We start from the raw sequence: 15,807 nt of genomic DNA, 5'->3' as shown, positions 1-15,807 counted from the left end.
AGTCTTTAATCAAGATCTAGAACATTTCTATTACCCTAGAAAAATTCCCTTCTGGCTCCTTCTATCTAATCCTTTATCCTAGAGACAAGGACTCTTCTGATTTCTATCACTATAGATTATCCAATGACTCCTCTAGAGCAAATTCCCTGACCCTCTAACAAACAGGAAAGCTGGAAAATTTGGATTAAGGAAATAGAAATGGGACCACAAGAAGGTCAGTGTGATTATCTGATGAGTCTCTGCCACCCAGTAAAATGAGAACTTACCCTTCCTTTGCCCTAGGCAGTACCTCCAAGCATAGAAAACTTGCCAGATCTCCAATTTCATAATGTCAGGAAGACCTAAGAGATCACAGTCAGAACCACTAAAACCTCCATCAGAACCACTAAAACCTCCGTGGAAAGAATATCTCTCAACCTTAGTAAACAAAAACCAAGGGAAACTCTTACTCATCCTTCAAGTCCAGCTCAAAGGACCTCTCTAGTCTCTAGCTGTCCCATAACCCACAGGAAAAGGTCTCAACCCCTCATTTGCGATCCTACAATACCTCACACGAGACCGTTTTTTACAGCACTTACCACTTTGTACTACAATGGATTCTTTGCAGACCCAATTCTACTTTTTGCCAAAGTAAACTATGGATTCCTCAAAGAAAGGGGCAATTTAAAATCTTTAAATTGTTTAGAATCTATGTCCCTGGCATCTAGTTCAATAATTACATATGTATGGTATAAATGAATGGATAAATGGATGCCTGCCTAGTCGGATAACTGGCTGGATGAATGGATGAAAGAATATATGAATAATTCCTATAAAACTAAATGACTTGTTTGGTCTTTAGCAACCCCCCAGCTACAACTTTCTCTCATTGCCCCACAGTCTCATAGGTTCTAGAAGTTCTGATGATTTCACCTACCAATGGACAAATGCCTGAGTACCATTGAAAAGACATAGAATCTCCACCCACCAGAAAGTGGCTTCCCAGTGTCTCAAAAACATTTTCATAAGAGCCAGAGGATCGGGCAAAGATTCACATTAGTCTCCACCCATGTAGCCCAAAAGCCAATCTAGGCACAGTAGAAATCTTCCTGGTACAGGATAGTCCTGAGTGTGGAATGAGTGGCAGTGCTTCTGCTACCAGCAGGAGGCCAGTTAAATATAGCCTTGAAGGTAACTGAAAGGTGATGCTGAACCCATTAGAGAGCTTTGTAACACTGTGAAAAGCATTTAGTGCTCAGCTGTTTCTCACCCACCTCTCAGATGGTCCCAGCAGGAAACAAGTCTGTGGCTGTCATGTTTATAGCTAATTAATGTTTATTTATATTTTTAAACAAGCCTTTCACCTGCCACACTTTAAGATAAATGCTTTGCTCTTCAATTAGAGGGTGTCAGAGCAGAGAGGAATCCTGTTTTGTTGTGGGTTGAGTGTGCGTGTTGAAAAACGTGTCAGGTGGGGAGCTCTTGCCCTGTGAGTCTCCCTCTCCTCTTGGGGGCTAAAGCTTCCTATCCAGAGAGACACCCTGATTCTATATACCTTTTCTGCAAGACTGGTACCTGCTGTGCAGGCAATGAACTTGCTTACAGAGGGTAGGTGACAGGGAGTGCAGTGCCTTCTTGGATAGGGCGGGGCAGCATGAGAACATTCTAATTTTAACCAGTGTAGATTCAGGACCCTGAAGGCGAAGGATGTGCTTTGATCTCTCAGAAAGTAAGTGAAGAAAGACTGCAGGATTACAGGGTAGAAAAACAGATCTGTAATGTAGCCTAACTATATCATATACTTCCCAGGGGCCTCAGGGCAATCACTTTATTTCTTAATTTCTTCCAAGTTTAAATGAGATGCCATATCAAGCAATTTGGGTTTCTTTTTTCAATAAATATCCATTGGGTACTTTTATGTGTCCCTGTTTTGGTCACAGAGTCAATATTCAAAAAGTGGTTAACGGTAGAGATGAGTGATTGAGTTGGCCAGCTTGTGGGTGTCTCTGCTCTGTTTTAAGTTCCTTAGATTACGTAAAGATTCTAGATTTGGGCCTATGCCCCTCCACATTTTGGAGACAGCTGTGTTCACAATTTGCAGTCAATAAACAAAAGCTTTCATATGATTACTTGGCTACCATTTCCCTCTTATTTATCTTAAGCATAGGAAAAACTCTGTTTGCAAATAGTCTGTTCCACTGGACGCAGTTACCAGAAATCTGAGGGAAAAGCCTATATATGAAAGTACTTGCAACAGTGCTTGAATCATCTTGGGAATTCAGTATTAGTTTGACATGAATATGAACACCTAGAATATTTTTCCCAAATACTATTCAATAGGCATATCCATTTTCTTTCTTGTCCAATAGCTGGAGAACAAAAAAACAACAACAGAAAAATAAGACCCAGGAACTGGGATGAACTCCAATTTCTTGCCCAGTTTTTACCCATGAGTATTGAATCAATGGTTTGCCCCATAGCTTGTCAGACAGGTCATGGGCTATGTTGGCTGTACTTGTCTGCCTCCTGGAGGGTAGAAGCAACTGGCCAAAAGTGTGGAGGGGAACTCACCGTGGGACTCCGGCCCATGCTGCTCAGATAGTAGAGGAGCCCTTTGGCATGGTAAATCGTTGGCTGGAGGTGAGCACTGGGAAAGAGCCATTGTCTGTTCAAATCCTCCCCTCTCAGTGAGCATCTGTGACTGGAGAAACAAGTAGAAGGAAATAAATACATACATAGAAGAAAATAATGAGAAAATAAAGCTCCACAAGACAAACAATTAGACTAATGAATCCAACTTCCTTCTGACTTCTGCCCAGTTGGCATCAACTGCAGATGTCCAGAAGGCTAAAGCTGCAGCTCAGTCTTTTGAGCTCACTAAGAGTGCAATTACTCATAGCTCCCAGAAGAACTAGAAACCATTTATAACTTGCTGTTGGGGGTATCAGAATTTTAGGGAGAACAAACTCAGTACATTTTTCTAGGCACTGGGCCCTTCAATTATACAAATAATTAAGTTGAGCTCTATCTATTACACTGGGAGTGTTACATATGATATTTCCAGGCAGCCCATTAACTCTGCAAGGTGAACACTATGGCACTCCAGTAAAGAGACTGAGGCTTAGAAATGGTTAAGTATGGCCTAAAGTCATGCAACTAAGAACTAGGGTTTACACCCAGGTCTACTTACCTCTGACTCTTAAGCTTTTTGCCCTATCACATTGCTTTTCTCCCTATCCATATAGATGACACAGAAAGCTTTGCATTTACCCAAAGCCAGAGTATTTTCCAAATAGCTCTCATAGTATATTACTGCTAGAAATCATATATCCCTTCATTTTTAAAATGGGGACGTTCACATTAGAAAATATCAAGTTACTATACAAAGACAACTCAGTTGGTTATTGAAAGCACTGACCACAATACAAAAGGAGGAAAGAGATGCTGAGCTGTCAGGTAAGGTCATCTTAAAGACCCATGACCTTCAGAGATTACCAAGTGCAGCCCATGCTCAGGGACAATCCCAGCAGTCCCACTAAGATGTTATCACACAATAGAGTTAACAAGCAAGGTGCCACAGATTGGGACAAGCAGTACAGTATCTCCATCACCTAACTCTGTCACCACATGTTCATCTATACTCTAGCACAATTGAATTGCTCATAGTTCCCTTGGAGCAGTTGTGTCTGCTTTCCCTTTGCTGATACTCTTCCAATCTCCAACTCTTCCCACCCACCAACTTTCAGGAAATCAGCCCTGATTCCTGAGTTCATTATATCCCTATTTGTTCCAATGGCATCTTGTGGTCCCTTTAAACGGATCCCTTATAAAATGGTTTTGGATGGTTCTGTGACTTCGCTTGTCTTCCTCACTAGAATGTGAGCTTCCTGAGGACAGTAAGTCTCTTGGTTACTGTCAAAACCCCAATATAGTGACTGTGTCAAAACTGGTATTCAATGAGTAGTTTGGAATGAATAAACACACATTTAAATGTGGATTCTGAGAGTTTTTTGGTTTCAAAAACAGCACAGAATGGAAGAAAATATTTGGAAACTATGTATTTGATAAGGGTTTAATATACAGAATATAGTTTAAAAAACACAACTCAAGAAAAAACGACAAAGGGGAAAAGAATAGATATTTCTACAAATAAGTTATACAAAAGGCAAATGAAAAACATGAAAAGATGCTCAAGGTCACCAGTCATCAGGGATATGCAAATCAAAACCACAATGAGATACCACCTCATATCTTAGAGAATGGCTGCTATTAAAAAATAATAATAAATGGAAAATACCAAGAGTTGGAGAGGATATGGAGAAATAGGAACACTTGTACATTGTTGGTAGGAATGTAAAATGGTGCAGCCACTATGTAAAACAAGTAGGCTGTTCTGCAGAAAGTTAAGTAGAATTACTATATTACCCCACAATCCCACTTCTTGGTATATACCCAAAAGAAGTGAAAGCAGAGGCTCGAAGAGACATTTGAACACTGATGTTCATAGGAGCATTATTCACAATTGCCAAAAGGTTAGAGTAAGCCAAGTGTCCATCAACAGATCAATGGATAAACAAAATGTTCTGTACAAATACCATGGAATATTATTAGGCCATAAAAAGAAATGAAGTTTAGGTGTATGCTACAACATGGATGAATCTTGAAGACATCATGTTGGTGAAATAAGCCAGACACTAAAGGACAGCGTCTGTACTGTATGATCTCACTCCTGGGGAAGTCACGGACTTCAGTAGCTATTGCCCAGACCTGACCTACATCTACTCCTCCACCCCCTGTTTCCTTTCCTATTTTGAAACAATATTTCAGTCTGCTTCCCTTCCACAACTTGAGGGGCATATTAAGTCCAATGAAAAGGCGGGACCAAACCTTAAACCCGGAATCAGTGAATAAGCCATCCCTATGCTAATCAAAGCAGGAATTCTCAGTGGCAGGGCCCCTCCCCACAGGGTAGATAAATACCATGGTCAAGGAGCACAGGTGTGTCTCTATTCCTTTCCATTGTGAAGTGGGCAATGTGGGGCCAACGTCCACCAACCCTAACCCAACCAATTTTGGCCACCCTAGGAAACCAGCCACCATGGGATCTCTCCCTGCTTCTTTTGGAAAGTTTGTGCTGTGCAAGTAATAAAATGGCCATTTGCTGAAGGTTTCTGTTGTGCCCTGAGCCAGTGTTCCTAGCAGCAACTTGCTCCACACTCACTTACATGAAATAAGCAAAATGTGCAAATTCATAAAGCCAGAAACTAGAATACAGGTTACCAGAGGCCAGTTTGGGGGCGGGGGAGGGGTGGGGAGAGGTGTTAAGGTTTAATTGGTACAGAATTTCTGTTTGGGTTAATGGTAGCATTTTGGCAATGTATGATGATGATAGAGGTCCAACATTGTGAATGTAATTACTGCTATACTGTATATTTAAAAAGGGATAAACAGGACAATTTTAGGTTATATAACTTGCCTTCCAAAAAATCCCACAGAACTACACAACACAGGGCGAACCCTGATGTAAATAGTGGCCTAAAATTAATCACATCATCTTCATCATTAATAACAAAATATTAATAATAATAAATAGCATTGTTTTCAATAAATCTTAAAGGTGGAAGGAAAAGGTTCAGCCTCTTCCTTTCAGCACTTTCTCATCTTCATGTTTCTGAAATTACCTTTAAATATTACCTTCCTGCTGCTTGTCAGTCGCCTCATGCAGCTTGCTGGAAACTGAAAATCCTTAGTTTAATCATTTATCCTGATTTCACCATTAAAATATTTTGACTTGAGAAATAGTAGGTTCTGTGCATCTCCTTTTCTGACTTTTTAAATTCTTTTCTTGCCATTTTCCTCCTTTCCTCATTTTAATAGTAGCAACATCTAGAAACGGGTTTATCTGTTCTGTCTGGTGAAACAAGAATGAAAGTAAAATATGTAGATCTTTAATGTTGATGGCAATGGAAAGGAGCAGAAGTCCCAGACTTGCTCCTGAACATATCCACTGTGTTTAAATACACTCAAATCAACATATTTGCAGACACAATATCCCAGAGCCACAGGGTTCTATTTAACTACTCTGTGATTTTCCTTACCTTGACCTGAATTCTCATCAATACTGGGGATTAGTTTTACTTTGTAAGAGTAAAAGTGATGGAATCAGTTGAGATCCCATAAAAGCGTTTCTGTTTGTGTAAAGCAAAATGCTAGCATTATAAGTGTCCAGTAGCCATAATTCTGGGTCAACTCTCTCTACCTCTTCTTTCCATGTGCTCCAGGGAAGCCAAGTTCAAGGGCAATATCTGCATAGAAATGTCTCATAGGTTACCATATAATAGAAATACCACTGTAAACTATATTTCCTGAAAATAAAAAATAAAGTTTTGTGCTGAAATTAGAACAATCCTGAGCTTTGAATAAGAAGACCTAGTTCCAGCTCCCACCTCTGCCATCAGCTGTGGGATTCAGGACCCCTTCGAGAGTCAATATTCTCATATGCATTATTTATATACCTAGCATACCTTCCAGGATTATTTTGAGGATCAAGTGAAATGATATCCATTTCAGATATCTCCATGAGAACTAACCATATAACTATAACTATATTTAGGCATTTATGTCTACGCCTATGTCCATATCTACATCCACATCTACATTTATATCTATATCTACAAAGCTCAGGAATGCATAGCACAACTTGGACTATGTTCACAAGTTCCTTACCTCATCCTAATTTTTCCCTCTGAAGAATAATCAGGGGAAGCGGACTTGGCCCAGTGGTTAGGGCGTCCGTCTACCACATGGGAGGTCCGGGGTTCAAACCCCGGGCCTCCTTGACCCGTGTGGAGCTGGCCCATGCGCAGTGCTGATGCGCGCAAGGAGTGCCGTGCCACGCAGGGGTGTTCCCCGTGTAGGGGAACCCCACGCGCAAGGAGTGCGCCCCGTAAGGAGAGCTGCCCAGCGCGAAAGAAAGTGCAGCCTGCCCAGGAATGGAACCGCACACATGGAGAGCTGACACAACATGATGACTCAACAAAAAGAAACACAGATTCTCGTTCCGCTGATGATAACAGAAGCGGACAAGAAGAACACACAGCAAATAGACACAGAGAACAGACAACCAAGGGGGGGGGAGGGGAGAGAAATAAATAAATAAATAAAAATCTTTAAAAAAAAAGAATAATCAGGAAACTACATGCAGGTTGAACAGTGGAAGAAGGATCTTAGGTAGGAGCTTCAGACAAGAGTCTGTGGTCAGGTTTTAGTACAAGGTGATGTGGGCACACATAAGGATGGAGGCAATGAGACTGAAGAGGAAAAAATCCAGAAAAAATGCAAAGGAACAATCAATAGACACTGGTAATTGAACCCAGGGCTGTTAAATAGTACATAGGGGAAGATGGAATCTTAGATAATCTAATTAGAGAACAAGGCCAACATGAAACACAAGTTAGAGAAGTTGATAGTTTAGGGGCAATTTTTGTTTGTTTTTCAGTGGTGGAGGCATATTCCTCTGGCATAGCAGATTGTGTGGATTTGCAAATCCCCTATGTTTGTATTTGTATTCTGGGCTTTACATAGGGTTGTGATTTTGTATATGTCTATGGCTTCTACAGTTCCTGTGTAATAACTGCTGGTTATTACAATATATACAATATATAGGTATATTACTATATACCTAACTCGAGTGCACTTTCTTTTAAAGCAAATCCACTTGCTTTAAATCTCCAAATCTATTTGGCATTTTGTGTTAATAATATCAGAGATTCATTCAGTCAAAAAACTGCTGCTGCTCTTCCTAAGGATTTGTTTTAAGCATTTGAAGATGAAATGCACCCCATCTTATTATCTACAGTAGCATTTCTGAAATGACAGCTGCTCCTTCCATGTGGAGAGAATTAGCAGATGGACAGCAATGACTGGCTGGCAATAAATTCAGTGTCTCTCATTTCTGAAAAGGGGTCATCCCTTGAATAGAGTTTGAAGTCCTGCTTTGCTCATAAGGACAAGAAAATGATGATCATTGCTATTTATTTTCTCCACTGAAAACTGCAAACTAATAGGGAAAAAAAATAATCATTTTCTTTTGGTTTACAGAGGTGACATCACTTTTTCCAACAAGTCCTCCTCATATTTTTAAGGTTTTGGTTTAAAAACATTCTCCTTTAAGATAACACCTATATGCACAAAGCATGCTAGAGCTAGGGGCCAACAACCATCCAGTTTGTTGGAGAATGTCCTGGTTTTAGTTTTTAATTTCTGCATCTGGGGAAACCTCTCAGTCCCAGATAAATCAGAATGGTTGGTTATCCTAGTCTAGATCCATAATTACAGAAGGTGCTGCAAAGCTGGGATCCTTGAACAGAAATGGGCCTGTTTTACCTTGACTTAGAATGTTTTGAGGTGGGACCTGCACTCACCACCCAGCCACAGGCAGTACCTCTCCTTTGTTTAATCTTTGGTTGCTTCACTCTTAAATCTGCTTGCTCTTTTTCAGCATTTGTAGTCCTTCTGTAGGAAGTCTACATCCTTGAAAACTCTAGTTTTTGATAGGACAGAACTCTTCCCTTAAATTAAAAACGAAAACAAAGATGCAGCCTCTGATTTCCAGAAAATATGACAATTATATGACCAAATAAAAGCATCTCAGCTGAAACTGTCAGTGAACTTATAGTGCCAGACCTAAGAGGTCACTGAATAGAAGCTACAAACAGCATGGCATCCTGAGTAAAGGATAACCTTTAAGGTCAGATAGCCTAAAGAGAAATGATATCATTATAAATCATCTTTGAACAGATCTCATTTACCTGCTAAGAGCAGATTGGGGTCAGAGACTGGAACACAAGTAAAATAATCAAAGGCCTTGACAACCAAACCCTGGACTACCAGACACCCAAAGCAAAAAGGAGAAAAGAGAAAGAGGAAACTTAAGTCACTTCCTAAAAGGCAATCTATAAAGCCACCGTCAGAAAATAAGATGAATCAAAAATCTCTCATCCATCCATGACTGGGGCCCATCATGCTGAATGAATGAAGCCAGGCTTGGTAAGAGTAGTGTCTGCTCCTCACCCACCCATAGAGCAAGCTCTGGAGTCTAAAGAGAGACAGCCAGTTTGAGATTAAGCCAGTGGCTTCACCATTCACTGCACATCCTAGTAATAGGAAGTACAGTCCAGGAGGCGAATATCTATAAAGGGAAAGAGATGCAGGAAGCTTCGGGGAGGCAATGGAACAACATGAGAAACTATCAACCAGACACCATGCCCAAGGCTTTCTAAAGAAGTATTGCTTGGATGGAGAAAGGGAAAAAACCCACAAAAGACAGCTTCATCTTAAGGCCAAAGTGGATGTAGAGATCAAAACAACTAGGGTTGCCAATGACTACTATTATGTTCAGCATATTTCTGTCATGCAAAAGGTTCAGACTGTTACTAAGCCAGAGCAGAGGGGAAGAAAAGAGATCAAATTTGGTGTCCCTCAACATGTACAGGAACCCAGAAATGTATTGTCAGAGGCCTGATCGTCCAGGAGCCCAAGTATAGGAAAGCAAAGCTTTTCAGAGACAGACAGGAAATTCAAATGTCAACTTTGTGAAATAAATTCCTGAAAGATATTTGAACACAAGTCAGTCTAAATCCTAACTAGTTGTTATTTATGCCCTTGTTCCTCAACGTAACCATTGACCAGAAAAATCTGCATCATCGGTAGAATCTTTGGTCCTTCCCCAGAACTACTGAATCAGAATCTGCATTTTAACAAGATCTCCAGAGAATTTATATACACATGGAAGTAAGAGAAGTAGGACTTTATACTCTACCACACAGAAAGCAGGAAAATATTTATAAAGAACCATGTATTGTAAAAAGGGTTTTATTACCATCATACTCCTGGGAACTTAGAACAAGTGCTATTTCTCTAACTTCTCACTAGGAGCAGAGCCAGCTCCAAAAGTTTGGAGAGATCCCTCCTCCTTACATGCCCACTCCATTTTGCCCACTTTTGTATTAGACTCTTGCATGTTTAATTTGAAAAACAATAGAGAGCTAGGATTAAAATATGTCTTCTCTAAGTTATTTTGACAAGTTTGATTTCATATCATTTAAATATTCAATGGGAAAATCCAAAAGATAACAAAAATAACTTCCACTGAAATCAGGAAAGACCAGATTAAGGCTGGATCAGCCTAGTTGCCAATAGAGAGGGAGCCCTACAATATCACTTGTACAAATCAGGGACATGGAACCAGTTAATTTATATTTCTACACATTTCTACACATGTACAACTGATGATAAAAATAGATACTGTTCTCATTGGAGCAGTCAATACTCTGAAGTGGAAGTGTCTAAAAATATGTTTTGAAACTAACGACCTATCTAATAAGAATTTACCAAAGACAAATTCAAGTCCATAGTGAAATTTTAGGCTGTGCCACCAATTCTGAGACCAGCCATAATACTTGATGCTATAACAATGGGCTGATATTTTGAACCAAATAATATTTCTTATTAGATATGAGCAAGAGTGATTTATTTAATTTCTGTAATTTTAAATCATGTATTATGCCTCCTCCAAAGTTATCAGAATGGAAAATTGCCAGACATTTATTTTAATAAAGAACTAATGATTATTTCCATAAATGCTAAAAAGTCTTTGAAAAAAAAAATCAATGGATTTTTTTGGATGCATGATTTCTGTATATCTAAATCTATGTCAATACCTATATCTATAGCTATACCTATATCTATCCATCTACCTACCTATATTCCTAAAGGCAGAAATCCCGAAAGTTGTAAAGACAGAATCTTACCTAATGGAGAAACACTAGGGGAATTTCCATGAAGATCAGAAACAAGGTCATGAAAGCCACTATCTCCAAAACTATTCAAACCCCTTGGGCAAAGGCAGCAGAGGAATGTTAAAGCCAGTAACCTTCCTCAAAACTTCAAAAAAGAGACAAAGGGCTGTATTAGCCAGGCAAGTGCTGAGTCAAGAAAAACAATACTTCAAAAGCCACAGAAAGAAGCCACTGGCACTCTTGCTGGCCCCAGATTCACCCCTACAAAACACAGGGAATTTACACCCAAAACACTCCCAGTGTGGGTCCCTGGCCCTGTTCTAGAGAGGGCAGAATGGCCCCTGTGTGCATACTGGGTACATGTATGTCAGCAGCAAGATATCAGGTGGAAGTCTGAGACAGTGAATGGGAAATGTGTCTCAATTTCACAGAATTTGTCCTGAAAGCAGAGAAGCTGCTCGTAGACAGTGGGAGTAGTGTGAGAAACAATGACATTGAAGTAGTCTCAGGCAAAGAACCACCCGTATTAAGTCATTCAAAATACATCCAGGACAGGGAAGAAGTCAATTTCAGAGTTCACTCAAATTCCCATAAACTATAAATGGAGAATTCCTAAGGCTTCTAACAAGTATAAGCCCAGGAAGAGAAATAGGCTCCATAGTTGCAGCTCCATGCAGGCTCAGATAAGACAGACAGGACCCTTTTCCTCCTATTTGACTTGGGCTCATCTGTTTGACAAGAGGGCTAAGCTCTGAGTGAGACCACCAGCCAAAGCAGTGTCAGTGTGCAAAGAGAGTAAAAGGTGCTTTTTAATTTGGCTTGTTTGTTTTGATCAGCTCCTAGCATTCAAGAAGAATCTCTGTCATATCACTAGCTGGATATAAACTTAAGAAATAGACACCTCAAGGAATAAATTCTAGAGGTAACACTAAATAATTAAAAGGTACAATGTACAAGATTATAAGACAAACAAAGAAACAGGAAATGAAGACTGATTCAAAGAAACAAGATAAAATCCAGAAACCATTAAAGAAGAGGACCAGACTTTGGACTTACTAGATAGAGACTAAAAAATGATTGTCAGTATGCTCAAGAAGAAAAAGGAAGACATGAAGAGAGAACTAAAGGATAAGAGAAACTATGAAGGAACAATATGGGAATCTCTCCAGAGAAATTCCGGAGTATTAGAAATGGATAGAGCTGATGATAACGCATTATAGAGCGTATAACTAACATAGCTAGTTTATAAATGGGGTTATGGCTGAAAGGGGTAGTATATGGATGTAAATGTCAATTGAAAGAAAGCTAGAGAATAAGTTAGGGACCGAATAGCATAGTGAACTTGGTGGTGGACGAGGATTGTGGCTAATAATACAAATACAAGAATGTTCTTCTATGAACTAGACCAAATGTGTGTCACTATTACAAAGTGGTAAGATTATGGTGATGCATGGGAAAAATACAAGTAATGTTAACTTATTACTTTAGTTAAAAGCAATATTACAATATTCTTATATCAACATCACAGAAAGTACTGTATCAATGCTAAGGGTCACTAATAAGGGGCTATGGGATTTTTCTTTTGGACTAAGGAAAACATTAAAAAAATTTACTGAGGTGATAGCAGCACAACTCTGTGATTAAAGTGAGAGCCACTGAGTGCACACTTTGGATGAAATGTATAAGGCATGGAATTGATAACACAGTGAACCACGTGGTAGATGATGAACTGTGGTTAACAGTACCAATATGAAAGTGCTCTCTCATGAACTATAACAAATGTACAATACTAATAAATGGTTTTACTAATAGGGCAGTGTATAGAAAAATATACCAAATGTAAGCTATGGACCATAGCTAGTAGTAATATTTTGGTAATGTTCTTTCATGATCTTTAACAAATGTTCCATACCAATGCAAGGTATTGGTGGAGGGGTGATGTATGTGAATTCTGTACATTATGAATGATCATTGTTTTTGCAAGCTTGCAACTTCTTTAATAAAAAATATAAAAAATAGGATAAACAAAACTAAAAGTTGGTTCTTTGAAAAAATTAGTAAAGTTGACGAACCTTTATCTAAACTGACATGAAAAAAGGCAGAAGACACAAAAACTAAAATTAGAGATGAAAAGGAGGACCCTAATAAGAACCTCAAAGAAATAAAAAGAGCTATAATTGGGTACTATGAACAATGGTGTGCCAACAACTACATAACCTAGATGAAATGGATAAATTCCTAGAAACAAATTAAGTACACTGAGATATAGAAGATCTCAACAACCCATCTCTACTAAAGAATTGAATCAGTAATCAAAACCTCCACAAAAAGGAGTCCAGGACAAGTTGGCTTCACTGGAGAATTCTACCAAATACTCCAAGAAGAATTTATACCTCTCCTGCTAAACTCTTCCAAAAAATTGAAGAGAAGGAACACTCCCTAACTCATTCAACATGGCCAATATCACCCTCAAACCAAAGCCACATAAATACACCACAAAGCAGAAGATTACAGAAAATTTTATAACAGAAAATTTCTCTTATGAAAATACATGCAAAAGTCCTCAACAAAATACTAGTGAATAGAATCCTACAGCACATCAAAAGAATTATATACCATGATAAAATGGATTTATCCCAGGTATATAAGAGTGGTTCAACCTAAGACAATCATTAAATGTAATTTAATACACCACATTAACATAACAAATGTGAAAAAAAACACATGATCTCCTCAATCAATACAATTAATAAAAAGGCAAGTTTAACAAAATCTAGATCCCTTTTTGATAAAAACACTTCAAAAACTAGGAATAGAAGGGATTCCTCTACATGATTAGGGCATATGTGAAAAACCCACAGCTAACATCATATTCAGCAGTAAAAGACTGAAAGCCTCTATGATCAGGAACAAGACAAGGATGCCCAAATGTCACAATTTGTTATTCAACATTGGACTTGGACATTCTAGTTAGAGCAACTAGGCAAGAGACAGAAATAAAAGGCATCTAAATTGGAAAAGAATAAGTGAAACTTTACCTATTTGCAGATAAAATTATCTCATATAGAGAAAATCCTAGCAAATCCACAAAAAGCTATTGGAACTAGTAATTTAATTCGGCAAAGGGGCGGGGTACAAGATCAATATGAAAAAAATCAGTAGTGTTTATATACACTAGTAATGAATAACCTTAAGTGGAAACCAAGAAAAAAATGCCTCTTACAATAGCAACTAAAAGAATCAAATATCTAGGAATAAATCTAACTAAGGATGTAAAAGACATGCACACAGAAAAAAATAAATCATTGCTAAAAGAAATTAAAGACTTAATAAACCAGACATTCCATGTTCATAGATTAGAAAACTAAATATTATCAAGATGTCAATTCTACCCAAAATGATTTGCAGATTCAATGAAATCCCAGTAAAATTGCAACATTTTTTCAGAAATTTAAAAGCCAACCATCAAATTGGTATGGAAGGGTAAGGGAACCTGAATAGCCACCCCATCTTGAAAAAGGAGAATGAAGTGGGAGGACTCAAACTTCTGGATTTTAAAATTTATTTCAAAGCATAGTAATTCAAAATGGCATGGAACTGACACAAAAACAGACATATAAACCAAGGGAATCAGATTGAGAGTTCAAAAATCAACCCTCACTTTTATTGGCAAATAATTTTTGACAAGGGTGCCATGTCCGCTCAATTAGGAAAGAACAGTCTCTTCAACAAATGGTGCTGGGAAAACTGGATGTCCCTATGCAAAAGAACGAAGGTAAACTCCTCCTTACACTACATAAAAAAATCAACTCAAAATGAATCAAAGACCTAAATATAATGACGAGACTATAAAACTCCTAGAAAAAAACTTATGGAAGCATCTTCAGGACCTTGTGTTAGACAATAGTTTCTTAGACTTTACACCCAACGCACAAGCAACAAAAGGAAAATCAGATAAATTGTACCTCATCAACATAAAACCTTTAGGGTATCAAAGGATTATCATGAAAGCAAAAAGACTACCTACTCAATGTGAAAAAATATTTGGAAACTTCATATCTCATAAGAGTTTATCCAGAATATATAAAGAAATCCTTCAACTCAATAATTAAAAAGCAAAAAACCCAATTAAAAAGTGGGTAAAATAATAGTGTCAATGCCACCTTCCAAGATATTGGCTGAGAACAGAAGGAGTTAGGTTGAGGGAATGAACATTGCAAGCTAAAATAAAATGAAGTAATAACAAAATAGTAAAAACAAAAAGGAGGCAAAAGACTTGAATAGACCTATCTTCAAAGAATGTACACAAATGACCAACTAGCACATGAAAATAAGCTCAATATCATTAGTTATTAGGGAAAAGCTAATTGAAATCACAGTGAAATACTATTTCACACCCACTAGAATGTCTGGTATTAAAAAAAAACCAGAAAACTATATGTGTTAGAGAGGATGTGGAGAAATAGGCACACTCATTTACTGCTGGTGAGAGTCTAAAATGGTGCAATTGCTGTGGAAAAGAGTTTGATGGTTCCTCAGAAAGTTACGTATAGAATTAGCATGTGACCGTGCAATCCCACGTCCAGGTACATACCCAAAAGAATTCAAAGTAGGAACATGGACAGATATTTGCACACTGATGTTCATAGCAACGTTATTTACAACTGAAAAGATGGAAGCAACTCAAGTGCCCATCAACTGATAAATGGATAAATAAAATGCATATATACATACAGTGGAATTTTAGTTAGCTGTAAAAAGGAATGAAGTTCTGATACATGTGGCAACATGGATGTACCTTAAAGATTATCATGCTAAGTGAAATAAGACAGATGCAAAATGACACATATTATATGAGTCACTGATATGAAATAATTAGGATAAGCAATTTCATATGTTACCATGGGTTGTGCTGAGGGCAGGGCATGGGGAGTTAATGTTTAAATTGTACAAAGTTTCTATTTGGGTTGTTGGGAAAGTTTTGGTTATGGATGGTGGTGATGGTAGCACAACACCGTGAACAAAATTA

General features: G+C 38.2%; 1 protein-coding gene across 1 annotated transcript in view; it reads right to left on the bottom strand.

The window, feature by feature from the left end:
- The window catches only part of AGBL1 (AGBL carboxypeptidase 1), a 957,838-nt gene that overhangs the window by 413,137 nt on the left and 528,894 nt on the right, over positions 1–15,807 (bottom strand). The window contains 1 exon segment of the mRNA XM_071212624.1: positions 2,551–2,680. Coding sequence (XP_071068725.1) covers positions 2,551–2,680 — 130 coding nt within the window.

This window comes from Dasypus novemcinctus, chromosome 3 (genome assembly GCF_030445035.2).
Source record: "Dasypus novemcinctus isolate mDasNov1 chromosome 3, mDasNov1.1.hap2, whole genome shotgun sequence".
Classification (NCBI taxonomy): domain Eukaryota; kingdom Metazoa; phylum Chordata; class Mammalia; order Cingulata; family Dasypodidae; genus Dasypus; species Dasypus novemcinctus.
The sequence above is the reverse complement of the archived record's forward strand: the minus strand, read 5'-3'. Positions and strand labels throughout refer to the sequence as shown.